Genomic DNA, 25,947 nt, shown 5'->3' on the forward strand with positions numbered 1-25,947 from the left:
ATGTGTTGAACACAATTATATTTCAGATTTAACTAAACATTTTGACTCTTTGTCCAAGTTTATAATTGTACTTCCTGGTTGGACATGAGTTCAACATATGACATAAGTAGAGGTAATTCCACAACTGTTACCTAGCAACCAGACTGTAAACAAGAGCCAAAATCCATACTGAACAGTTATGATTTGACATGCAATAATAACACCTTTATTTTGTTGAGCAATGGTTTAAACACGTAAGAACCATGGTCAGAAAAGTGTGTTCGTTAAGTGTAAACTGATTCAGCTTTACTGTCATTTTAAACTTCTATTTTTCAAAATGTATTCACAAACTGCAACTTGACAGAAGTAAACCTATAATAAACATGTACCGCATGTTCTGTACCACCAAACTCACTTGTAAAACAGGAGAACGTGTCATGCAGACTTTAATATCTTTAACATTCATTTGAGCTATGATCATAATGTTTGTCCGTAAAGTTTGAGTCAGATTTCGTATCAAACTCTGCGGTTAAAACATTAGAATCGCAGGAGGATTCTCCTCTGTCCTGTACAAAACAGACGTGCCCAAAGTGCGTCGCCACCACGGGCCACGAGCGCGTGCGTGCGTAAACATGTGACGTAGACAAACACGTGACGTACGCAAAGTGCGCGCTCAGCTGCGGTGAGGCGCGCGGCTTGACGGGACGTACGTGTGATTCGTGGCGCAGGAGTTTGGTGGATCGCGGCGGGCGCAGGCCTGGACTGCGCAGTGCGGGGCGCGCACACGGAGGAGGAAGCGGACACAAGCCGGACACAAGCCGGACGGAAACTCACGGAGCTCCCGGTAAATGGCGAGGTCCACGGGCTGAACACGGAGCATCAGTCCGCCGCATGGCACGGGCCGTCCCCGGGGCAGAGTAACTGCTGCTGCCACATCCAAACTGCGCCGTGTGCTCTTGGGGCCCGCGCGGCTCCTGCTAGCAGCAGCTCAGGCTCCTGTGGCCCCTGCGCTCCCTGTGGGCCGCACCGAACCCGCCCGCAGCGCCCCGTGCACGGGACAAGATGGTAAGGATATGTATGAAGTACTTCCCTATGAAGTACTTCCCTATGAAGTACCACGCTATGATGTACCACGCTATGATGTACCACGCTATGAAGTACCACCCTATGAAGTACTTCCCTATGATGTACCGCGCTATGATGTACCGCGCTATGAAGTACCACCCTATGAAGTACTTCCCTATGAAGTACCACGCTATGAAGTACCACCCTATGAAGTACCACCCTATGAAGTCTATGAAGTACTTCCCTATGAAGTACTTCCCTATGATGTACCACGCTATGAAGTACCACCCTATGAAGTACCACCCTATGAAGTACCACCCTATGAAGTACTTCCCTATGAAGTACTTCCCTATGATGTACCGCGCTATGAAGTACCACCCTATGAAGTACTTCCCTATGAAGTACTTCCCTATGAAGTACCACGCTATGAAGTACCACCCTATGAAGTACCACCCTATGAAGTACCACCCTATGAAGTACTTCCCTATGAAGTACCACGCTATGAAGTACCACGCTATGATGTACCACGCTATGATGTACCACGCTATGAAGTACCACCCTATGAAGTACCACCCTATGAAGTACTTCCCTATGAAGTACCACGCTATGATGTACCACGCTATGAAGTACTTTCCTATGAAGTACCACCCTATGAAGTACCACCCTATGAAGTACTTCCCTATGAAGTACCACGCTATGATGTACCACGCTATGAAGTACTTTCCTATGAAGTACTTCCCTATGAAGTACTTCCCTATGAAGTACCACGCTATGAAGTACCACCCTATGAAGTACCACCCTATGAAGTCTATGAAGTACTTCCCTATGAAGTACTTCCCTATGATGTACCACGCTATGAAGTACCACCCTATGAAGTACCACCCTATGAAGTACCACCCTATGAAGTACTTCCCTATGAAGTACTTCCCTATGATGTACCGCGCTATGAAGTACCACCCTATGAAGTACTTCCCTATGAAGTACTTCCCTATGAAGTACCACGCTATGAAGTACCACCCTATGAAGTACCACCCTATGAAGTACCACCCTATGAAGTACTTCCCTATGAAGTACCACGCTATGAAGTACCACGCTATGATGTACCACGCTATGATGTACCACGCTATGAAGTACCACCCTATGAAGTACCACCCTATGAAGTACTTCCCTATGAAGTACCACGCTATGATGTACCACGCTATGAAGTACTTTCCTATGAAGTACCACCCTATGAAGTACCACCCTATGAAGTACTTCCCTATGAAGTACCACGCTATGATGTACCACGCTATGAAGTACTTTCCTATGAAGTACTTCCCTATGAAGTACTTCCCTATGATGTACCGCGCTATGAAGTACCACCCTATGAAGTACTTCCCTATGAAGTACCACCCTATGAAGTACCACCCTATGAAGTACCTCCCTATGAAGTACTGCACTGTGTGTGGTTAGTTAACATCTACATAGGAGCTGCTGCACAGCAGGACGCATCAGTCCAGGGAAGTTACTCTGGACATGATTTCAAAGCGCCAGCCCTGGGTGTAACTGTAAAGTATATATATTCTTTGTAGTACATGTACATAATTCTAGTAGTATTGGCTGTAATAACACGAGGAGCCCTAGAGTCACGCGTGTGCTAGCGGCGCAGCTGGTCAGGCAGGTTTGGAGCGGTCACTGGTCCTGTTCTCTGGATGACACGTGAAGCATGTGCCACCTTCACTGACTCAAGTCATGTTTGTAGTGATTCAAGCACAAGCACAGCAGGAGCCTTTGTGTCTCCATAGTAACGCTCCTGACCCCTATGTGTCTCCATAGTTATATATATATATATATATATATATATATATATATATATATATATATATATATATATATATATATATATATATATATATATATATATATATATATATATATATATATTATATTTGTGGGAAAATATTATTTTCCCACAAATATTTATTACATTATTCTCCAGCGTAAGAGTTTTACTCTTCATTTCATGGCTTTCCTCTTGTTGCACTGCTTCTGCTCCAGGTTCAGATTTGCAGGCTGGTCTTTATGTTAGATATTTGATCCAATCATATTCAGCCATCATGTGTTGCCAGGGATCTAAAATCTGCAGAGGCCTTCTTAAAAACGCATTTCTCTGTCCATAACAAATGACCTGTTTGACTTATAAGATTGTCTTTGGCATCGATCTTTTCTTCAGACTGTTAGCTACAGAATGAGACCATCCACGGGTTTGTTTGCTACAGCCTCCGGAGCAAAAAAATGGTTCCACTGTTGACATCCACTTAGCGCTAGCATGGAGCGACTTAGCAGACTTTGATTGACATATTATTCTAGGCAATAAGAATAGCTTTAGAATGCGGGGCGGGACTTAGTGGTCCCACACACAGAATCCTCTGTATTCACGTGCGTAACGGCTGTAAAGAGCCTAGATTTTTTGACAGAAGACGACTAGATTTTACGCATCACGTTTTCTGATTTTATCAGCCTTTTGGACGCGCATTTTGTTAGATATATGTATTATTATACCAATACAAAAATAAAAATATTATATATTATATTTTTTTTTAAACCTCTATATGGGAAATTCATGATTAAACTCATATTTACATATTTTCACATACATTGTTTTTAGCAGTTATAATGGGCATTAGTGGCCTACAAAACATCAAAATGTATGTTTTATGATCATAGAGGAGCTAAAATTGTAATAAAACAGTTTGGCACAGTTGGCACATATTTGGATCACTTGTATATACTTTTTGATACAAAAAGGTCAACAGCACCAAAATGCCTGTTCCTAGAGATCTGAAACTTTACACAGTTGTTGTCAACAAGATAAACATCATGTACAGTGAACAGCATAAACACACAATGAAGTATGTCATGCTCAGGACCATTACAAATTGACAATATTCAGGCGAGACTAAAAAAAGGATGTTTTTTTTATGTTTGGGCTTCTGTAGTGTAAGTTCTGAAGCCCTGACTGTGTGACATGTGCACATCTGCAGAAACTAGAAGGTCTAAGCTTTCTAATGATGCATCACACTTGCATGTTGTAGTGGAGTGAACGTCTTCCCAGTGATGACAGAGGCGATCGTCTTTGTTGTAACCTGCGGGTTACCGTTTATTATTGAACGGCTGCAACGCAGCACCGAACTTATTTTCGTACCCTTTTTTTATTAGTCAAGATGGCGGACGACACACATTTCACATCCGGGTTTTACTCTTCAAAATAAGATGTAGCGGTATTTCAAAATAAATGTAACATAAATAATAAATTGCACTATGCCATTTTCGGAACTCACAAATTAATGCATAGACACATAAATAGTTACAACATTCTCCCGCCCGATGAACAACTGTTCATCACCATTGGATCATATTACATCAACATATTTCAAGATTATACAATAACTGAACAGGCCTTCTCAACAAACTACCTGTAGAAGTGCGAATGATACATGAACGAATTAGACCATCCCTGCCTGGAAAAACCTCTGTAATTCTACCCATTTTCCAGGTCTGTCTTGGCATGTTATCCTCCCCTATCAGTACAATATCATCTACTTTGATCGCAGTAGGTGTAGGAGTCTGACATTTGTGAGCTGATTTCAAGTCCATCAAATAGTCTCTGCCGGTATTTCCACCTTCGACCCAGTTCCTCACGGTTTGCAGTGACCGGAACAGGTGAAGGTACAGTCTTTGGTGGTAGTGATGTTAAGCGTTTACCAACCAGGAAGTGAGATGGGGTAAGTGGCTGTGGCTCTGAAGCCTCACTGTGTACATACGACAGAGGTCTGGAATTCAACACTGCCTCAACTTCAGTGAGAATAGTAGTTAGTTCTTCAAAGTTTAATGAAGATTTCCCCAGTACCTTCTTCAAACACGTTTTTACAGATCTCACAAGCCTCTCCCAAAAGCCCCCCCACCAAGCTGCTCTCTCAGCAATGAATTTCCATGTGATTCCTTTGTCACTAAAGAACTCTGTAAGCTCTGACTCTTTAATGGTTTGCCATAGTTCTTTCAAGTCCTTGTCTGCTCTTTTGAATGTCTTAGCATTATCAGAGTAAATTGTCTTACATAGTCCTCGTCTTGCAATAAATCGTTTTAATGCTAAGAGAAAATTTTCAGTTGTCTGATCTGATACCAACTCCAAATGCACAGCTCTAGTTACTGCACATGTAAACAGAGCGATGTATGCCTTTGTGGGCTGTCCCTTAGTTTTTACATACAAGGGTCCTGCAAAATCTACCCCTGTAACTTCAAATGGAGGGGACTCAGTCACTCTGTCTCTTGGTAAAGGAGCAGTAATCTGCTGTGTCGCCTTTACCTTTAGTTTTCTGCAAATGTAACAACCTGCAACACTGCGTTTTACAAGCTGTCTCCCTCTCAAAACCCAATAATGTTCTCTGATTTGAATCAAAGTGTCTCTTACACCAGAATGCAGTACCTTTTCATGACATGACTGAACCAGTAACTCAGAATATTTGTGATTTGTAGGTAATACCCAGGGGTGTTGCTCTCTGAAACTGAAATCAGAGTTTTGTAATCTTCCCCCAACACACAATAGACCGTTTTCATCCAAGAAAGGTTTTAAATCTTTGATTTTAGAGTCTCTCTTCACATTTTGTTTTGACTTTAGCTGGGATATTTCAGGATGAAAACAACTCTCTTGTGTAACTTTTACCCAGTGAATTTCTGCTGCAGTTAGCTCTTCTGCAGTTAACTCTCCCCGACACTTCTGATTGGACCGTGCATTAGTTACAAACCGTTTGACCCATGCAGTTATTCTTAACACAGTCTTAAGTCTACTGTACCTTTCCAAATTCAACAGAGGTTCAGTTTGTTCAGTGTTGGTGAGTTGTACAACAGTCTGATGCTTTGATTTCAGTTCAGTGTTTACCTCCTTTAACACATAGTTTTCATCAACATTTGTTTTCCCTTCAGCTGTAGACAATGAAGTGGGTCCACTCCACCACAACTGATTACCAATAAGGTTCTGCGCATGCTGACCTCGTGTGGGCAAGTCAGCAGGGTTCATTTTGCCAGCACAGTGGGACCACAACTCCGGATTTGTGAGTCCTTGTATTTCAGTCAATCTGTTAGCCACAAAGGGCTTCCACCGCTGGGCTGTGCTGCAGATCCAGTGGAGAGTGATCATTGAGTCCGTCCACATGTTTAGCTGGTTCCTCTCCAAGTTCAGTGGTTTGAGAAGACTATGTCCTAGTCTCGCTCCAACAAGTGCTCCCATCAGCTCCAAACGAGGCAAAGTCATTTTCTTTAGTGGTGCAACTCGTGACTTTGAGGCCACAAAACTAGTAACAGTCTCTCCTAGTTTGTCTTGTCCTTGTAGATATGCCACAGCACTGTAAGCCTTTTCACTTGCATCACAGTAGACATGCAACTTTACAGCGTGTGAGTCTGGCTGGATCTCAATGTAGTACCACCTGGGAATGGCCACCAGGTGGAGCAGTGGTAACTCTGCACACCACTGTTCCCATTTTTCAGTCAAATCAGTGGGTAATGGCTCATCCCAACCAAGCCCTCTCTCCCACATCTCTTGAAAGAGGCACTTGACTCTCACAGTAAACGGAGTGAGAAACCCAATAGGGTCAAATATGCGGGCTGATGTCTGTAGTACACCTCTCTTTGTGTTTTCTTTGTCTTTTAAAATGTTCATTAGTCCCTTTTTGATCAAACACAAAATCGTCCTTCTCTGGTCTCCACACAAGCCCAAGCACCTTGAGCACATTTCCACAGAATTCTGCATCTCCAGTGTCCTCTACACCTTTTTCTTCCCACAATGCTCTCAGATCAGGTGAGTTGGTTACCCATTTGCACAGGTTCATGCCTGCCTCAGAGAGAATGTTCTTTGCTGCTGTTGTTACATGTAGAGCCTCCTGCACATCTGGAGAGCTTGAAATAAAGTCATCCACATACAAAGAGTCACTTAGTGTCTGTACTGCCTTTGGTTGTTCTGCTTTGTATTGTTCGAGATGTTTTCTTATTGTGGCAGCGAGCAAAAATGGACTGGGAGACACTCCAAATACAACTCTGTTCATTCTCAGAACACGTACCTCCTCGTTACAGTCTTTGGTTGGAGGTCCGTGTAGCCACAGGAACCTAACAGCATCCTTGTCCCTTTCCGCAAGAGAGATCTGGAGAAAGGCTTTGGTTATATCTGCAGTGAAGGCTATCTTGTGCAGTCTGAACTGAATTAGTACATCCAGCAGATTTGGGTTTAGGTTAGGTCCAGTGTATAAACAGTCATTGAGTGATGGGCAACCTTCCTCATGTGATGATGCATCAAATACCACTCTAAGTTTCGTTGTGGTCTTGTCTTCTCGTACAACAGCGTGATGTGGCATGTAGTATTTCACTGTCTCTTGGTTCTCTGCCACTGTTGTGTCCTCTATAACATCCTCACAAATACCTTGCTGCAGATGGTCCTGTATAACATTGTTGTACCTGGCATACAGGGTTACATCAGTGTTCAGTTTTTTCAAAAGGCTCTCAAAACGCCTCTTTGCTACCCTGAAATTATCTGGAAGTTGCGCCTTATCTGATTGCCATGGCAACTCAACTTGGTAGCGACCATTTTCAAACGTGATTGTCCTTTCAAAGTCACGTAGGACTTCTGAGTCCTCTGGGCTCTCCGTCTGCTTGTTTACTATGCCCAAAGACTCCACTTCCCAGAATGCATGAAGCTCTTTAGAGATCTGGGTGTCTTCTGTCAAACTAATGTGCATGCAAGTGGTGTCTGTAATACTGGAGGTAGTCACTGGTCCCTGTAAAGCCCACCCAAAAATGCTTTCAACTGCTACTAGTGAGTTTGTAACCTTTTGGACTTTACCAGTAACTGCTTGCCAGTAGTAGTCTGCTCCAATTAACACTTGCAACTCTTGTTCATTAGCACCTTCTAGTGGAAAATCTGCAAGCTGAAGCCCTCTTTTCTTTATTTCTGTTTGAATCGTCTCGCATGGGACTTTAATCACAGCTGTACACACCTGAGGAGTCTCAACTGCTTCTATATCAAGTCTCTTTTCAGTGTTCCACATGTTCTCAAGTTGAACTCTTACAATATTGCGTTTTTCCGTTACCGGACTGGTGGAACCAAAAACATGGAGGTTTAAAGTCTCTTGCCTAACAATTGGCAGTCCTAGCGCTCTAACAACATTTTTGTGAATGAAACTACGCTGGCTGCCTCCATCTAACAGGCATCGAGTTATCTTTCTCTCCCTGGGACCTACAGTCCATGCCTTAACCGTCTGAAGCAGTACTGTGTTCTGTGTTTCAGCCTTAACTTTGACAGGACTGGTCACAGAAGACAACACAGCATCTGTAGTCCCACTGCTGGTGGAGTCAACATCTGTCTTAGCTTCTGGTTGTTCACAAACTGACTGGTGGTGTCTGCGGTTGCATAATCTACATGAAACTTTAACTCTGCAGTACTTTGCTATGTGTTTGGGCCCTAAACATACATAACATCTACCCAGCTTTTTCAGCTTTTCTCTGCGTGCACTTACGTTATAGTCTGGACAGTTCTCTGGTTTATGGTTACTACTGTCACAGTACACACAGGTCTGGGGTGTGCCGTTAGCTGTGTGTAAAGCAGACGCTGACGGGACGTTCCACTTTCTGTGTTTAACATCACCGGCGTAGGACGTCCTCCCTGTTGGCTTGTAGTTTGGAGTAGGGTCCTTCGTAGTGTGGCCGGGTCTGGTAAGCTGGAGCGCCCGTTCTCTGCTCTGCACCTCGTTCTGTAGAAACTGGATGAGCTCCAGCACTTTCCATTCATTAGTCGAGTCTGGTCTGCGGGTGTAGTCTAATGCTATGTCTTCAGGGATGAGCTGCATGAGCACTGGACATAGCAGGCAGCCATATGTGTCACTGTAAATTCCCAATGACTCCAAACTGCGTATTTGAATCTCACATTCATCATACAAGTTCCTCAGTGCAGCCACATCAGAAGATCTTTTCACAGGAGTCAAGTTCAATAGCTTTGACATGTGGGCACTTATCACAATGTCCTTTCTCCCAAAGCGGGTCCGGAGTAACTCTATTGCAGCATCATAGTTGTCTTCTGTTGTTGTTAGCCCTGCAACAGTTCGAGCTGCTGCTCCGGTCAGATAGGATCTGAGGTAGGTGAATTTGTCCGTCTTGCATAACGCTTCATTTTCGTGAATAGCTGTTTCATACTGAGACCAAAATTCCTGCCACTGGCTTATTTCACCATCATATTTGGCCATCATTAGCTTGGGAAGTTTAACAGTTTGTCTGGAGTGTGATACATTTGAGCTGGGACTTACATCACTGATTCGCTCACTCATGGTCTCTCTTGTAGCTTGTTGCAATCTTTCAATGATGCAAGAAGATCGAACCTTCCAAGTGAGAATGCGGTCCATGTAGTCCATAGTGCTCCCAATCTCCGCCTCCAGATCGTCTGTCGCCGTCTCATCTTCAATCCCTTTGTCCAAGTCTCTTAAACTTTCTTCCTTGGATGATAAAACTACCAGCAGTTCACGTATTTTACTTGTATCTGGTCTTTCTTTAACCGCCTCCTCCTCGAGACGAGTTAACAGCCTCGTTGTAGCGGCACGCACGGTGGCGCGCTTCCTTCTCATCCGCTCTATTCCCTCTGTCATCTCGGCCAGCTAGTTAGCAATAGCCGATAGATGTTCACTTCGCTTCACAAAAGTTCATAAAGTCCTTACTTCCCGGGTTTCTGCACCAAAATGTAGTGGAGTGAACGTCTTCCCAGTGATGACAGAGGCGATCGTCTTTGTTGTAACCTGCGGGTTACCGTTTATTATTGAACGGCTGCAACGCAGCACCGAACTTATTTTCGTACCCTTTTTTTATTAGTCAAGATGGCGGACGACACACATTTCACATCCGGGTTTTACTCTTCAAAATAAGATGTAGCGGTATTTCAAAATAAATGTAACATAAATAATAAATTGCACTATGCCATTTTCGGAACTCACAAATTAATGCATAGACACATAAATAGTTACAACACATGTGGAACATAAGATCCTCTTTTAATAAGCAATGCCATTTGGGTCCAACCATTGTGCACAGGGCCAAATAGGTGGATGATAACAGGTTAATGAGTTTAGATTGAGGCCTAAATCCAGACATCTCATTCACTTCCACAGTCTAATGTCATCCAAAAGTGTTTGTGTGTCATGCACTTTATTATAAAATCCTGTACGTATGATGTTTACTGATATTGATTAAAATGATGTGATCGTTATAAAATAGTGAAAACATGTACTTTGACTAATGTGAAATATTGTACATGTCAATGTAATAAACACTCAATCATTGGTTTAACTCTACTTTGATTATGCAAACGCTGTTTTTAAAACTCTTGAAACTTCTCTCTCTTAATTAACAGACTAAAACAGATTAATACAATCACCAATTCACAATCTTAAAGATTTTGAATCGTTATGAGACGATGGTTGAATCGTTCCCCAGTCAATGAGACTCTAAATGTGCTCTAGCTCTATTAACGAGCGCCTTGACTAGTGCAGTGTAGCTGCAGAAATCCTCAATCAAACGTATTAATTCACATATTCAGTTTAGCATGGCTTTTATCAAGATGTGTAACTTTATCTGAGCCAAATGTAACCACAGGAAAAAAAGATCTCTCAAGATAATTTAGCATGTGTGTGTGATTTGTGGCGTTGATCTTCCCACCGCATACTCTGTCACTGTGTGTGTCCCTGTGTGTGGCAGGTGTACCTCCTGAACCCTCTGGAGAACCTGCGAGCTTACATCACCAGCCGCCCTCCGCTGGTGCTCTTCATGGTCACTGTGAGTGCACTGGCCATCGCCTTTCTCACCGTCGGATACTTCTTCAAGATCAAAGAGATCAAGTCTCCAGAGCTCACCGAGGTCAGCGCCACTGCAGCCTGTTTTACACACCGATCATGTTTATAGACATACTGGGCCCCCCTGAAAGCTTTCATACTGGGCCCCCCTGAAAGCTTTTTGTACTGGGCCCCCCTGAAAGCTTTTTATTCTGGGCCCCCTGGAAAACTTTAATACTGGGGCCCCCTGAAAGCTTTTTATACTGGGCCCCCCTTAAAGCTTTCATTCTGAGCCCCCTGAAAGCTTTTTATACTGGGCCCCCCTGAAAGCTACCATACTGGGCCCCCCTGAAAGCGTTTTATACTGCCCCCCCCTGAAAGTTACCATACTGGGCCCCCCTGAAAGCGTTTTATACTGGGCCCCCCTGAAAGCGTTTTATACTGTGCCCCCCTGAAAGCGTTTTATACTGGGCCCCCCTGAAAGCTTTCATACTGGGTCCCCCTGAAAGCTTTCATACTGGGCCCCCCTGAAAGCTTTCATACTGGGCCCCCTTGAAAGCTTTTTATACTGTGCCCCCCTGAAAGCGTTTTATACTGGGCCCCCCTGAAAGCTTTTTATACTGTGCCCCCCTGAAAGCGTTTTATACTGGGCCCCCCTGAAAGCGTTTTATACTGTGCCCCCCTGAAAGCGTTTTATACTGGGCCCCCCTGAAAGCTTTCATACTGGGCCCCCCTGAAAGCTTTCATACTGGGCCCCCTTGAAAGCTTTTTATACTGGGCCCCCCTGAAAGTTTTTTATACTGGTCCCCCCTGAAAGCTTGTTATACTGGGCCCCCCTGAAAGCTTTTTATACTGGGCCCCTCTGAAAGCTTTTTATACTGGGCCCCCCTGAAAGCTTTTTATACTGAGCCCCCCTGAAAGCTTTTTATACTGGGCCCCCCTGAAAGCTTTTTATACTGGGCCCCCCTGAAAGCTTTCATACTGGGCCCCTCTGAAAGCTTTTTATACTGGGCCCCCCTGAAAGCTTTCATACTGGGCCCCCCTGAAAGCTTTCATACTGGGCCCCCCTGAAAGCTTTTTATACTGGGCCCCCCTGAAAGCTTTCATACTGGGCCCCCTGAAAGCTTTTTATACTGGGCCCCCCTGAAAGCTTTCATACTGGGCCCCCCTGAAAGCTTTTTATACTGGGCCCCCCTGAAAGCTTTTTATACTGGGCCCCCCTGAAAGCTTTCATACTGGGCCCCCTGAAAGCTTTTTATACTGGGCCCCCCTGAAAGCTTTCATACTGGGCCCCCCTGAAAGCTTTTTATACTGGTCCCCCCTGAAAGCTTTTTATACTGGGCCCCCCTGAAAGCTTTTTATACTGGGCCCCCCTGAAAGCTTTTTATACTGGGCCCCCCTGAAAGCTACCATACTGGGCCCCCCTGAAAGCGTTTTATACTGGGCCCCCCTGAAAGCGTTTTATACTGGGCCCCCCTGAAAGTTACCATACTGGGCCCCCCTGAAAGCGTTTTATACTGGGCCCCCCTGAAAGCGTTTTATACTGGGCCCCCCTGAAAGCGTTTTATACTGGGCCCCCCTGAAAGCTTTCATACTGGGCCCCCCTGAAAGCTTTCATACTGGGCCCCCCTGAAAGCTTTCATACTGGGCCCCCTTGAAAGCTTTTTATACTAGGCCCCCCTGAAAGCTTGTTATACTGGGCCCCCCTGAAAGCTTTTTATACTGGGCCCCTCTGAAAGCTTTTTATACTGGGCCCCTCTGAAAGCTTTTTATACTGAGCCCCCCTGAAAGCTTTTTATACTGGGCCCCCCTGAAAGCTTTCATACTGGGCCCCCCTGAAAGCTTTTTATACTGGGCCCCTCTGAAAGCTTTTTATACTGGGCCCCTCTGAAAGCTTTTTATACTGGGCCCCCCTGAAAGCTTTTTATACTGGGCCCCCCTGAAAGCTTTCATACTGGGCCCCCCTGAAAGCTTTTTATACTGGGCCCCTCTGAAAGCTTTTTATACTGGGCCCCCCTGAAAGCTTTTTATACTGGGCCCCCCTGAAAGCTTTTTATACTGGGCCCCTCTGAAAGCTTTTTATACTGGGCCCCTCTGAAAGCTTTTTATACTGGGCCCCCCTGAAAGCTTTCATACTGGGCCCCCCTGAAAGCTTTTTATACTGGGCCCCTCTGAAAGCTTTTTATACTGGGCCCCTCTGAAAGCTTTTTATACTGGGCCCCTCTGAAAGCTTGAAAGTGAGTTTTATTAGACATGACTGAACACGGCCTGATTAGGTGTGGGAAACATTGACATAAATGAGAGAATCTCAATATTTTTTAGGTTATTATTAAAAACAAAACCATCTTGAACATAACTCCTGCGCCTCTCGGGCCTCTTTTGTGTACTTTATGCAGGATTATTCAACTTAATTTTCATATTTTTAAAATTTTTCTGAGGCCCGGAGGTGCACAACACGTACTACTGTAACAAGAGTTTGGGTTGCACAAAATATCCCCAACACTGTTTCAAGAAATAAGTTGATACAATAAAATAACTACTGATAATTGCCCATCCAGCACTGAACCAACATTAAACTAGGACTAGACAAGGTCTAAACTAGTGCTAACACATCATTAAACCTGTTAATATATGTATAATATGTATATGTTATTTCACAAGTGGGATTAAATTGCTTGGAGGGCCTGATTTGGCTGATTTGTGTTTAGGGCCTTATACACATAAATGCTGTTGTGTACAGTGTGTTTAGGGCCTTATACATGTAAACGCTGTTGTGTACAGTGTGTTTAGGGCCTTATACACGTAAACGCTGTTGTGTGCAGTGTGTTTAGGGCCTTATACACATAAATGCTGTTGTGTGCAGTGTGTTTAGGGCCTTATACACGTAAACGCTGTTATGTACAGTGTGTTTAGGGCCTTATACACGTAAACGCTGTTGTGTACAGTGTGTTTAGGGCCTTATACACATAAATGCTGTTGTGTGCAGTGTGTTTAGGGCCTTATACACGTAAACGCTGTTATGTACAGTGTGTTTAGGGCCTTATACACATAAATGCTGTTGTGTGCAGTGTGTTTAGGGCCTTATACACATAAATGCTGTTGTGTACAGTGTGTTTAGGGCCTTATACACATAAATGCTGTTGTGTACAGTGTGTTTAGTGCCTTATGCACATAAATGCTGTTGTGTACAGTGTGTTTAGGGCCTTATACACGTAAACGCTGTTGTGTACAGTGTGTTTAGGGCCTTATACACATAAATGCTGTTGTGTGCAGTGTGTTTAGGGCCTTATACACGTAAACGCTGTTGTGTGCAGTGTGTTTAGGGCCTTATACACGTAAACGCTGTTGTGTACAGTGTGTTTAGGGCCTTATACACGTAAACGCTGTTGTGTGCAGTGTGTTTAGGGCCTTATACACGTAAACGCTGTTGTGTACAGTGTGTTTAGGGCCTTATACACATAAATGCTGTTGTGTGCAGTGTGTTTAGGGCCTTATACACGTAAATGCTGTTGTGTGCAGTGTGTTTAGGGCCTTATACACGTAAACGCTGTTGTGTACAGTGTGTTTAGGGCCTTATACACGTAAATGCTGTTGTGTACAGTGTGTTTAGGGCCTTATACACGTAAACGCTGTTGTGTGCAGTGTGTTTAGGGCCTTATACACGTAAACGCTGTTGTGTACAGTGTGTTTAGGGCCTTATACACGTAAATGCTGTTGTGTGCAGTGTGTTTAGGGCCTTATACACGTAAACGCTGTTGTGTGCAGTGTGTTTAGGGCCTTATACACGTAAACGCTGTTGTGTACAGTGTGTTTAGGGCCTTATACACATAAATGCTGTTGTGTGCAGTGTGTTTAGGGCCTTATACACGTAAACGCTGTTGTGTGCAGTGTGTTTAGGGCCTTATGCACATAAGGCCGCAGTTATTTTATCACGTGATTTATAGATCCGCTGCACTTAGATTATTGATTTCTACAATATAAATAAAATAAATTATTATCTTTTTTTTTTTTTATAAAATACCGCCGACTATGCAAAATAGCGTTAAATGAAATATCAAAAGCAGTATAAAGTCAAAAGATAAGAGCACTTGAAGCAATTTTTCGCCACAAGATGCAGACTCCACCCATCATGTGGGAGATCATATGATGTTGGTCTGGCCTGGGAATCTAACCCATCCTTGGCCTTACACGCTACAATAATTGCAGTATTCTGTGTTTGTGGAGCATCTTTCACTCTGTGCCAGGCTGAATTCCTGGTGTTGTAACATCTGTGTTTGCTGTGCCAGGACTGGAACACGTTCCTGCTGCGCTTTAATGAGGTGGACCTGTGTGTGTCTGAGAACGAGACCATCAAACACGGGCTGAACGAGTCCACCACGCCCGAGAGCCTGGTGGTGACCAGCGGACAGAGCCGCTCAAGCACCCAGGCCCCTCTGCTGCTGGACGACCAGGGGCCCATCAACATCTCTGTGCCCATCACCCTGACGCTGGACCCGCAGAGGCCCTTCGGAGGATACTCCCGCAACATCACCCACCTGTACGCCACAGTGCTGGGCCAGCAGGTCGGCCTGTCTGGTCAGTCTCACTGTGAAAGGGTTAGGGCGGGGGAGCTCCGGGGAGCGCGGGTAAGGGCAGGGGAGCTCCGGGGAGCGCGGGTAAGGCGGGTAACGGCGGGGGAGCTCCGGGAAGCGCGGGTTAGGGCGGGGGAGCTCCGGGTAAGGGCGGGGGGCCTCCGGGGAGCGCGGTTAAGGGCGGGGGAGCTCCGGGGAGCGCGGGTAAGGGCGGGGCAGCGCGGTTAAGGGCAGCGGTTAAGGGCGGGGGAGCGCGGGTCAGGACGGGGGAGCGCGGGTCAGGGCGGGGGAGCGCGGGTCAGGGCGGGGGAGCGCGAGTAAGAACGGGGGACCGCGGGTCTGGACGGGGAACGTGGGGGAGCGCGGATTAGGGTGGGGGAGCGCGGATTAGGGTGGGGGAGCGCGGATTAGGTGCGGGGAACGCGGGTCTGGGCGGGGGAGCGCGGGTCTGGGCGGGGCGGGTCAGGGCGGGGGAGCGCTGGGCTGGGCGGGGGAGCGCGGGTCAGGGCGGGGGAGCGCGGGTCAGGGCGGGGTTAGGGCGGGGGATATAATATAATACAATGAAATGTAGCATATTAATCCTTGGGGCTAAAATAGTGGAAATCCAAATCAGAAAAACTTTATTGCCATTGTCTGTGAACAAAAACTCAAACTATGAATGTTCTTTGGCTGTTGGAGTCCGGGGGCCTGAGTGGACTTCATCGGGCCCTTTCAGGGGACGATATAAGGCGTGAATGACGTGTGATTTGTGTGGAACCTGCAGTGTGGGCATTGGGCTGCTACACAACACTACAAGGATACACATGCTGTACACAGGGCTCAGATGAAGGATTTTCACTTGGGCAGCAGCAGCTGCTAAACAATCCGTTCATTTTTTCAAATTTGTATAGCAATTTGATAATTGCATAGCAAAACACGAAAGTGACTAACAAATCAATATTTTCCATTGATATAACATGATTATTTATTTGAAATGTATTTCAAACATTCTATTTTTTAAAAAACTCTTAACAAATTAACTTTTAAACATTAAAAAAAAAGAAAACTTACAAATAAAATTAGTTGTTGAACAAATTAATCAACACAAAGTCAGATGGCCTATATATATATATATATATTAATTATATATTATAAATAACGACTTGTGTCTATATAATCATGAGCATAAGCAACAATGATACATTTCCAAAATGTAATCCATCCGGGGAAGTCCTGCCTAAAGCTTTAGACTGAGACATACTGTACATATTATGTTACATCAACTTTTAAGGGCTTTTAACTGTTAAATGTTTCTTGTATTCAGAGTAGGGCTGCAGCGATTGATTATGCGTGTAATTGTGTAATTGTGTAATCTACATACTTTTTACATTCCTTTACAAATATACTTCAAAGTTATAAACAGATGACAAACGAGTGACCTCTGACCTGACCTGTGTCTAACTGACCTCCGTCTGAGGAGTCTCTGATTGGTTGAAGCATCAGCAGAAGAAGCAGAAACATCTAAATAGTGTTAAATTTGCTGCTCTGTGATTGGCCCGTTTCTCACTGGTGCAGACCTGGTGGCGTATCCTGTGGAGCAACTCAAAGAGGTTGAAAAACTCTGGGCTTCTCTTATAAGTTCTGTGGCTTGTCTCTCTGGTCTGGTTTGTGCAGTTAGTTTAGTGTTACCGGTGTGTGTGTGTGTAAAAGTTGTGTGTCTGTGTTGTCAGGACGTGACGCCCACGAGGAGGTGAACATCACCTTCACTCTGCCTGTGTCCTGGAGCTCAGACGACTGTGTTCTGCATGGACATTGTGAGCAGGTGGTCTTCAGCACATGTATGACCCTCACAGCCAACACCAACATCTTCCCCGTCACTGTGTGAGTGTCTCCACATGTCCCACACGTCCCACATGTCCCACGAGCTCCGATCACAGTCCGTGTACGCTACATAAAAGGACACGTCACAAGTCATAATGCTCCCCTGGGGCCCTGGGGCCCGGGCTTTGAGTCCAGGATTAGGGCGGCAGCTATCCATTATTTAGTAATTGAGTTTTCTGTCCTTTTTTTTTCATCAATTAATTGGTTAATTTTTTTGTACATTCCGTAAACCATTTAAAAGCATATAAAATGCAGGGGACCGTGAGTGTGGAGCGGGGGGTCCGCGGGGCTGGGGTGGGGGCGGGGCTGGGGTGGTGGTTATAGTGGCAGCTCGGAACGCCGATGTGTCCTCCTCATTCTGAAGAGGCAAAGATGTCCGCTCTTTAAAATGCTCAAATCATTCAAAACTGATCCTCTGTCCGTGATGTAAAGGACGCACATCATCTTCATTCACTAGTTTGATGAATCCTCTTTCCCATCACAGAACATTGTAGATGCTCATGGCTCAGTTCTTCTTGTGAGTGAAGCCAGAGACGGTGGGATTTGGTTTGTTTGGTTCTAAAACACAAGATGTCAAACTAAAGGCGCTCCGGAGCCTGTTTAAAGGCGCTCCGGAGCCTGTTTAAAGGCGCTCCGGAGCCTGTTTAAAGGCGCTCCGGAGCCTGTTTAAGGGTACTCTAGAGCCCTAAAGCCTGTTTAAAGATACTCTAGATCGTGTTTAAAGGTACTCTAGAGCCTGTTTAAATGTACTCTAGAGCGTGTTTAAAGGTACTCTAGAGCGTGTTTAAATGTACTCTAGAGCCTGTTTAAGGGTACTCTAGAGCCTGTTTAAGGGTACTCTAGAGCCCTAAAGCCTGTTTAAAGATACTCTAGATCGTGTTTAAAGGTACTCTAGAGCCTGTTTAAATGTACTCTAGAGCGTGTTTAAAGGTACTCTAGAGCCTGTTTAAAGATACTCTAGATCGTGTTTAAAGGTACTCTAGAGCCTGTTTAAATGTACTCTAGAGCGTGTTTAAAGGTACTCTAGAGCGTGTTTAAATGTACTCTAGAGCGTGTTTAAAGGTACTCTAGAGCCTGTTTAAATGTACTCTAGAGCGTGGTTAAAGGTACTCTAGAGCGTGGTTAAAGGTACTCTAGAGCGTGGTTAAAGGTACTCTAGAGCGTTGTTAAAGGTACTCTAGAGCGTGTTTAAATGTACTCTAGAGCGTGGTTAAAGGTACTCTAGAGCCTGTTTAAAGGTACTCTAGAGCCTGTTTAAAGGTACTCTAGAGCGTGTTTAAAGGTACTCTAGAGCGTGTTTAAAGGTACTCTAGAGCGTGTTTAAAGGTACTCTAGAGCGTGTTTAAAGGTACTCTAGAGCGTGTTTAAAGGTACTCTAGTAGGCTGAGAAATAGATTTTCAAAGTTAGGGGCCAGGGGGGCCCCCTACCTAAAAAAGTTAGGGGCCCCCCAGCAATTTCAGGGGCCCCACAAGCGTGCACGGCGTCATGAGAACAAGATAAATGTGTTTTAAACCTGGTTATTAGCTGTAAAACAATTTAAAGTACTTTTATTTGATATGAAGAGCACAAATAGTGAATCCTATAAACCAGAGATCATGATCTTTAAAACTGTTTAATTCAATATAATAATGTTTCTTAGATACAAAATAAATACTGTTTACAGCATTTGACACAAGGAGATCTTGTGGAATATATAAAATCACAGCCTACAAAATAAACTATTAACATATATACATTGCCCCGATGCTAACAAGTCCAAAGGGGGCGGGGCCCTTGGGGCCCTTGGATACTTCCACATTGACACAGCTTTTGTTGCAAACAACTTTAAAAAGACTGAATTGTGGACTGAGTAGAGATTGACGCTCGCCAACATAGAGATCACTTTTGGGACAAAATTAGACCGGGCATTTCCGAACACGACCGAACGTAGCGGCCAATCAGATGCCCGCTTTCATCGAAATTAGATCACGGACACCGCTCGGCCAATGAGAAGCGAGAAGACTGCAAGAAGTGGCATGTCTGTCAAAACAAAACTTAAGCGATGAAAATGCCCCAAATATGGACAAATTACTAGTTAAATCATGATTATTATTTTTTTGGAGGAATTTCGATACAGGGGCACGGGGGGGGCCTCCTAATTCAAACCCCAGGCCCGCCGGAGATTTGAGGGCTTACGGGCCCCGGGCCCCCGTCTATTTCGCGGCCTGTCTAGAGCGTGTTTAAAGGTACTCTAGAGCGTGTTTAAAGGTACTCTAGAGCGTGTTTAAAGGTACTCTAGAGCCTGTTTAAAGGTACTCTAGAGCGTGTTTAAAGGTACTCTAGAGCCTGTTTAAAGGTACTCTAGAGCGTGTTTAAAGGTACTCTAGAGCCTGTTTAAAGGTACTCTAGAGCGTGTTTAAAGGTACTCCAGAGCGTGTTTAAAGGTACTCTAGAGCGTGTTTAAAGGTACTCTAGGGCGTGTTTAAAGGTACTCTAGAGCGTGTTTAAAGGTACTCTAGAGCGTGTTTAAAGGTACTCTAGAGCGTGTTTAAAGGTACTCTAGAGCGAGTGTTTAAAGGTGTTTAAACGGGACAAAACGATCCCATCAAATAAAGAACAACGAAAGAAAGAAAAGTATTTCCGCTGAAACGTCCCGATGCAGCTCTTACGCTCAGAGCGGCTGAGCAAGACGTGCGGGGCAGGGCGGGGCCAGGCGTGCAGGTAGTCACATGTAAAGCGGAGGTCTGAGGCGGTCGCCGTGACGCCCCGCGTCTAACCCGGCGATGGTTTCTGCGCAGACAACCTCCTCACTGTGTCCCGGAGACGTACACCAACGCCACCTCCTGGTACAAAGTCTTCACCACAGTGCGGGACTCGGACACAAAGTACAGCCAGGACTACAACCCGTTCTGGTGCTACAAAGGCGCCATCGGCAAAGTGTACCACGCCCTCAACCCCAAACTCACCGTCATCGTACCAGACGTGAGTCCGTTTCAAATGTCTCACTATGTTTGGCTCTGTTTGTGTTCTTCTCATGGTTCAGGGCAGAACATTCTCTCACCTGGATCAGTTGTAAAGTCTGACTTTTCACAGCAAATTTTACACTGAATTTAAAGAATGTGAAAATGTATAGAATAGTTTAAAGGTGAATTAAAAAAAAAAAAAGATTTAAGGCGAGAGTTTTTTTAATTTGTTGTTTCACGGATTTTTAAAAAGGGAGAATAAGAATACAATTTTATTTTCTCATTATCAAATCACGTTTCTACCATCCAAAAGTCGGAGTTGAATTTAAAAATAAAATGTTATTCTAAATAATTTTCTTGGATTCTTAGAATATCGGCCCCACTCCCACCTCTCTACATTATCCACATCATTATAGTGATCAATGCAAGACATTGAAATAACTCTTATTTTACTGCGGTACAAAAACACCTTCAATGTCATAAACTAACACAGACTGAGCTTCTCACAAAATGAATCGTCCCGAGACCAAACAAGTCGCTTTGATCAACTTTATTGAATCTTTCATAAGCTCGAGTCGTGACACGCAGCTCAGACATGTCCACATGTCTCCACAGACGAGCTGGACATGTCCACATGTCTCCACAGACGAGCTGGACATGTCCACATGTCTCCACAGACGAGCTGGACATGTCCACATGTCTCCACAGACGAGCTGGACATGTCCACATGTCTCCACAGACGAGCTGGACATGTCCACATGACTCCACAGACGAGCTGGACATGTCCACATGTCTCCACAGACGAGCTGGACATGTCCACATGACTCCCGGGCGTGTGCACACACACTTGTGTGCACACACTCTTGTACACACACTTGTGCACACACACTTGTGGGCACACACTTGTGTGCACACACACTTGTACACACTCTTGTACACACACTTGTGTGCACACACACTTGTACACACTCTTGTACACACACTTGTGCGCACACACTTGTGTGCACACACACTTGTGCACACTCTTGTACACACACTTGTGCACACACACTTGTACACACACTTGTGCACACACACTTGTGTGCACAAGTGTGTGTACAAGAGTGTGCACACTTGTGCACACTCTTGTACACACACTTGTGCACACACACTTGTGCGCACACACTTGTGTGCACACACACTTGTGCACACTCTTGTACACACACTTGTGCACACACACTTGTGTGCACACACACTTGTGCACACTCTTGTACACACACTTGTGCACACACACTTGTGCGCACACACTTGTGTGCACACACACTTGTGCACACTCTTGTACACACACTTGTGCACACACACTTGTGCACACACACTTGTGCACACACACTTGTGCACACTCTTGTACACACACTTGTGAACTACAGCAGGGCTAGTGTTTGTTTGCAGCCGTAGGACGTAGTGTGTAATGTCCTCGTCTCTGTCCCAGGACGACCGCTCCCTCATCAACCTGCACCTGATGCACACCAGCTACTTCCTGTTTGTCATGGTCATCACCATGTTCTGTTACGCCGTCATCAAGGGCCGGCCCGGCAAGCTCAGGCAGAGCTCGCCCTCCGACTTCTGTCCAGAGAAGGTACTGCAGGCACAGCACAGTGACATAGACAGGTAGACGCGCACACACACACACACACACCACACACACACACCACACACCACACACCTCACACCACACACCACACCACACCACAACACACACACACCACACACACACACACACACACCACACCACACCCCACACACACACACCACACACCACACACCACACACCACACACACACCACACACACACACACACACACACACCACACACACACACCACACCACACACCACACACCACACACCACACACACACCACACACACACACACAGACACACACCACACACACACACCACACACACACACACACACAGACACACACCACACACACACACCACACCACACACCACACACCACACACCACACACACACCACACACACACACACAGACACACACCACACACACACACCACACACCACACCACACCACACACACACACACCACACATACACACCACACCACACACACACACACCACACACACACACCACACACCACACACCACACACCACACACACACACCACACACACACACCACACACACACACCACACACACACACACCACACACACACACCACACACACACACACCACACACACACACCACACACACACACCACACACACACACACACACACACACACCACACACACACGCCTCCAGGGCTCTGCCAATCACGGTGGAGATCTGTGGGGACCAATCAGAGGGCTTTTCTGAGGGCGCTTCTGCTTCCTTCTGCTACTGGACCAGAGGTGGGAGTCTTCTCTCTTCAGCCTGTGACAACATGCTCCTCTTCTGCTCCTCTTCTGCTCCTCCTCTGCTCCTCCTCTGCTCCTCTTCTGCTCCTCCTCTGCTCCTCCTCTGCTCCTCTTCTGCTCCTCTTCTGCTCCTCCTCTGCTCCTCCTCTGCTCCTCTTCTGCTCCTCCTCTGCTCCTTCTCTACTCCTCTGAGCCTCTCAAAAAAAACACCTTGCTCCTCCTCTGCTTCTCCTCTGCTCCTTCTCTGCTCCTTCTCTGCTCCTCCTCTGCTCCTCCTCTGCTCCTCCTCTGCTCCTCCTCTGCTCCTCCTCTGCTCCTCCTCTGCTCCTCTTCTGCTCCTCTTCTGCTCCTCCTCTGCTCCTCCTCTGCTCCTCTTCTGCTCCTCCTCTGCTCCTTCTCTGCTCCTTCTCTGCTCCTCCTCTGCTCCTCTTCTGCTCCTCCTCTGCTCCTCCTCTGCTCCTTCTCTACTCCTCTGAGCCTCTCAAAAAAAAACACCTTGCTTCTCCTCTGCTCCTTCTCTGCTCCTCCTCTGCTCCTCTTCTGCTCCTCCTCTGCTCCTTCTCTTCTCCTCATCTGAGCCTCTCAAAAAAAACACCCTGCTCCTCCTCTGCTTCTCTTCTGCTCCTTCTCTGCTCCTTCTCTGCTCCTCCTCTGCTCCTCCTCTGCTCCTTCTCTGCTCCTTCTCTGCTCCTTCTCTGCTCCGCCTCTGCTCCTACTCTGCTCCTCTTCTGCTCCTTCTCTGAGCCTCTAAAAAAAAAACACCCTGCTCCTCTTCTGCTCCTCCTCTGCTCCTCTTCTGCTCCTCCTCTGCTCCTTCTCTACTCCTCTGAGCCTCTCAAAAAAAACACCTTGCTCCTCCTCTGCTTCTCCTCTGCTCCTTCTCTGCTCCTTCTCTGCTCCTCCTCTGCTCCTCCTCTGCTCCTCTTCTGCTCCTCCTCTGCTCCTTCTCTTCTCCTCATCTGAGCCTCTCAAAAAAAACACCCTGCTCCTCCTCTGCTCCTTCTCTGCTCCTCCTCTGCTCCTCCTCTGCTCCGCCTCTGCTCCTACTCTGCTCCTCTTCTGCTCCTTCTCTGAGCCTCTAAAAAAAAACACCCTGCTCCTCTTCTGCTCCTCCTCTGCTCCTCTTCTGCTCCTCTGCTCCTCTTCTGCTCCTCCTCTGCTCCTTCTCTGCTCCTCTGAGCCTCTCAAATAAACACCCTGCTCCTCCTCTGCTCCTCCTCTGCTCCTCCTCTGCTCCTCCTCTGCTCCTCCTCTGCTCCTCCTCTGCTCCGCCTCTGCTCCTCCTCTGCTCCTCTTCTGCTCCTCTTCTGCTCCTCCTCTGAGGAGATCTCCTGAGCTGTTTTTAATCAGGAAATCTTCAGACTCGTGAGCCTTTCTGACTCTGTGCTAACATTAGCATTCCAGAGCTAGCTTTGCTTTGTTTCTCCCATTGTTGTTCCCTCTGCTGCCAGTAGAGGGAGCGCCAACTCAGAGGAACCAAAGTATCAGATGTTCAGTACTTCAGTCATGTGAAGTTCTAAAACCTGACAAAGCAGTTTAAAGCACAGTAACATGTTTACTCCTGCATGAAATCAAACTTTCTGAAGAATAAAGTGTAAGACATAAAAGTACTTATGAAAGCACTTTTCATGTAGAATTGAATAAAAATGACTTATGATGATCTCTTTTTTGCTCTTGTCCTAAATATGATGACATTAGTTCCTGAACAAATCAAAGCATGTGAGAAGCTAAAGGACGAACATGGAGGCCCCTGACTGTAGTTTGTCTCCTCCTCCTCGTGCTTTGAAAGTCAGGCACACTTTAAGAAAACAGGAACTAAACGATTGTGCTTCACGATGTGACAAAGATGCATAAGAACATTGACCCAATAAAGAAATGTGAGAAATGAAGAGATTCTGCTTCACAGTTTGTCCCTTTTTCACTGCTGCTCTTCTCCTTCTTTTCTGGGGTGATTCACAAACATTCTTCTGTCTGTTTCCAAAGCATAACAAAGCCGTGTGCTGCCTGCAGGTGGCGCTGTCAGAGGGTTAAGAAGACACAGGACTATATCAGAACTTACCTGTGAATGGACTCAAGCCGCCCCTCGCTCGGGCCTGAGGAACTAAGAACTCTGAGGAACTCCTAAGGACTCTGAGGAACTCTGAGGAACTTTGAGGGACTCTGAGGGACTTTGAGGAACTCTGAGGGACTCTGAGGAACTCTGAGGGACTCTAAGGGACTCTTGAGGAACTCCTTGCTGCAATGTTGGTTCCACTCCAACCAAAGATGATCCAAGTGCCTGTAAATCCAAGTGTTCATATGAGCAGAACTCCACACCAAGGACCCTGACTCTGCTCCTCCCCCTGCTCCTCCTCATGCTCCTCCTCCTGCTCCTCCTCATGCTCCTCCCCCTGCTCCTCCTCATGCTCCTCCCCCTGCTCCTCCTCATGCTCCTCCCCCTGCTCCTCCTCTCTCTGTGTGCAGGTTCCTTCACTCATCTTGCAGCTGTTTGAAGGATGAGAACATGTTAAGAACATGTTAAGAATGTGCTAAACGAAAGGGAACGGCCACGACATTTATGTCTGTTTTTGTTTTGGGCCGTGATTTAGATTTGATCCTTATTTATTCTTAAAACCCACTGTGTAACATTTCAGCCTAAGAGCAGTGATTCTCAAACTTTTCCACCTCAGAAATGACGGCGTGTTTCCACTGGTTTGTTCTGAGGCGGATCAGTCCCAAAGGAGGAGGAGCTTCACAGCACAGCCAGATGATTGGACCAGAGAGAGCTCAGGCCAAAACAAGAGGCAAACATGCAGAAACGCGGAAGTCTCCTCGTGCTAAAGCGCCATATTTCCACTGATGCTAACTGAGTGTAGGCTATTGCTAGCTTGAACCTGGTGTGAGTGCCACTAGTGCCACTGGTGCCACTAGTGCCACTCTAGTGCCACTCTAGTGCCACTCTAGTGCCACTCTAGTGCCACTCTAGTGCCACTTGTGGCCGTTGGAACTGCAGCCAAAAAAATCTACGGTCCAGAAAAAAATTGTCCACAGAGAAAAAAGAAAGAGCCCGACTGACGAGGACATTACTTACATTACATTCGGAAATCTTTCATTTGATTTAAAAACGTTTTAATCTTTAGTTTCAGCTCGCGCTGCTTGTGGTATGCTAGCCCCTCTAGCAGCTACAGCTATGACTGCTCAGACCAATAAGGGCGTGGTACATGAGCCCGTGCTCCTCGCACACTACGCCACATGTTCAGGGGACGCAGAGCCCCAGGATGTAGCTAGCCGCTAAAGGCTAAACTGGCGACACGCG

At 45.9% G+C, this 25,947-nt stretch overlaps 1 protein-coding gene across 4 annotated transcripts; it reads left to right on the plus strand.

The window, feature by feature from the left end:
* The first annotated feature begins 769 nt into the window (after positions 1-769).
* Positions 770-24,977, plus strand: tmem248 (transmembrane protein 248). 4 transcript variants are annotated; one of them, XR_011926961.1, is made up of 8 exons: positions 770-1,044; positions 10,807-10,965; positions 15,167-15,455; positions 17,161-17,311; positions 20,090-20,273; positions 21,723-21,869; positions 24,636-24,753; positions 24,862-24,977. XR_011926961.1 is itself a non-coding variant. In XM_072447008.1 (8 exons), exons 1-7 carry the CDS (start codon positions 1,042-1,044, stop codon positions 24,715-24,717), a joined length of 1,020 nt encoding a protein of 339 aa, XP_072303109.1. In that variant the 5' UTR covers positions 770-1,041; the 3' UTR covers positions 24,718-24,753; positions 24,862-24,977. The 4 variants fall into 4 exon arrangements, 3 of the variants coding, with proteins under 3 accessions (XP_072303109.1, XP_072303111.1, XP_072303110.1); XM_072447008.1 differs by having other exon boundaries at positions 21,723-21,901; positions 24,663-24,753; XM_072447010.1 differs by lacking the exon at positions 24,862-24,977 and having other exon boundaries at positions 24,663-24,770.
* Positions 24,978-25,947: the final 970 nt, after the last annotated feature.

The sequence above is a fragment of the Eucyclogobius newberryi genome, unplaced genomic scaffold (genome assembly GCF_026437365.1).
Source record: "Eucyclogobius newberryi isolate DKJ021-1_F unplaced genomic scaffold, fEucNew1.0.hap1 SCAF_15, whole genome shotgun sequence".
Lineage (NCBI taxonomy): Eukaryota > Metazoa > Chordata > Actinopteri > Gobiiformes > Gobiidae > Eucyclogobius > Eucyclogobius newberryi.

What these genes read in the sequence shown, in the direction of transcription:
- tmem248 (XM_072447008.1), top strand. An exon ending in AGTCTCCAGAGCTCACCGAG is followed by an intron (nt 10,966 to 15,166) that starts GTCAGCGCCACT and finishes TTGCTGTGCCAG; the next exon opens with GACTGGAACACGTTCCTGCT. An exon ending in CCAGCAGGTCGGCCTGTCTG is followed by an intron (nt 15,456 to 17,160) that starts GTCAGTCTCACT and finishes CTGTGTTGTCAG; the next exon opens with GACGTGACGCCCACGAGGAG.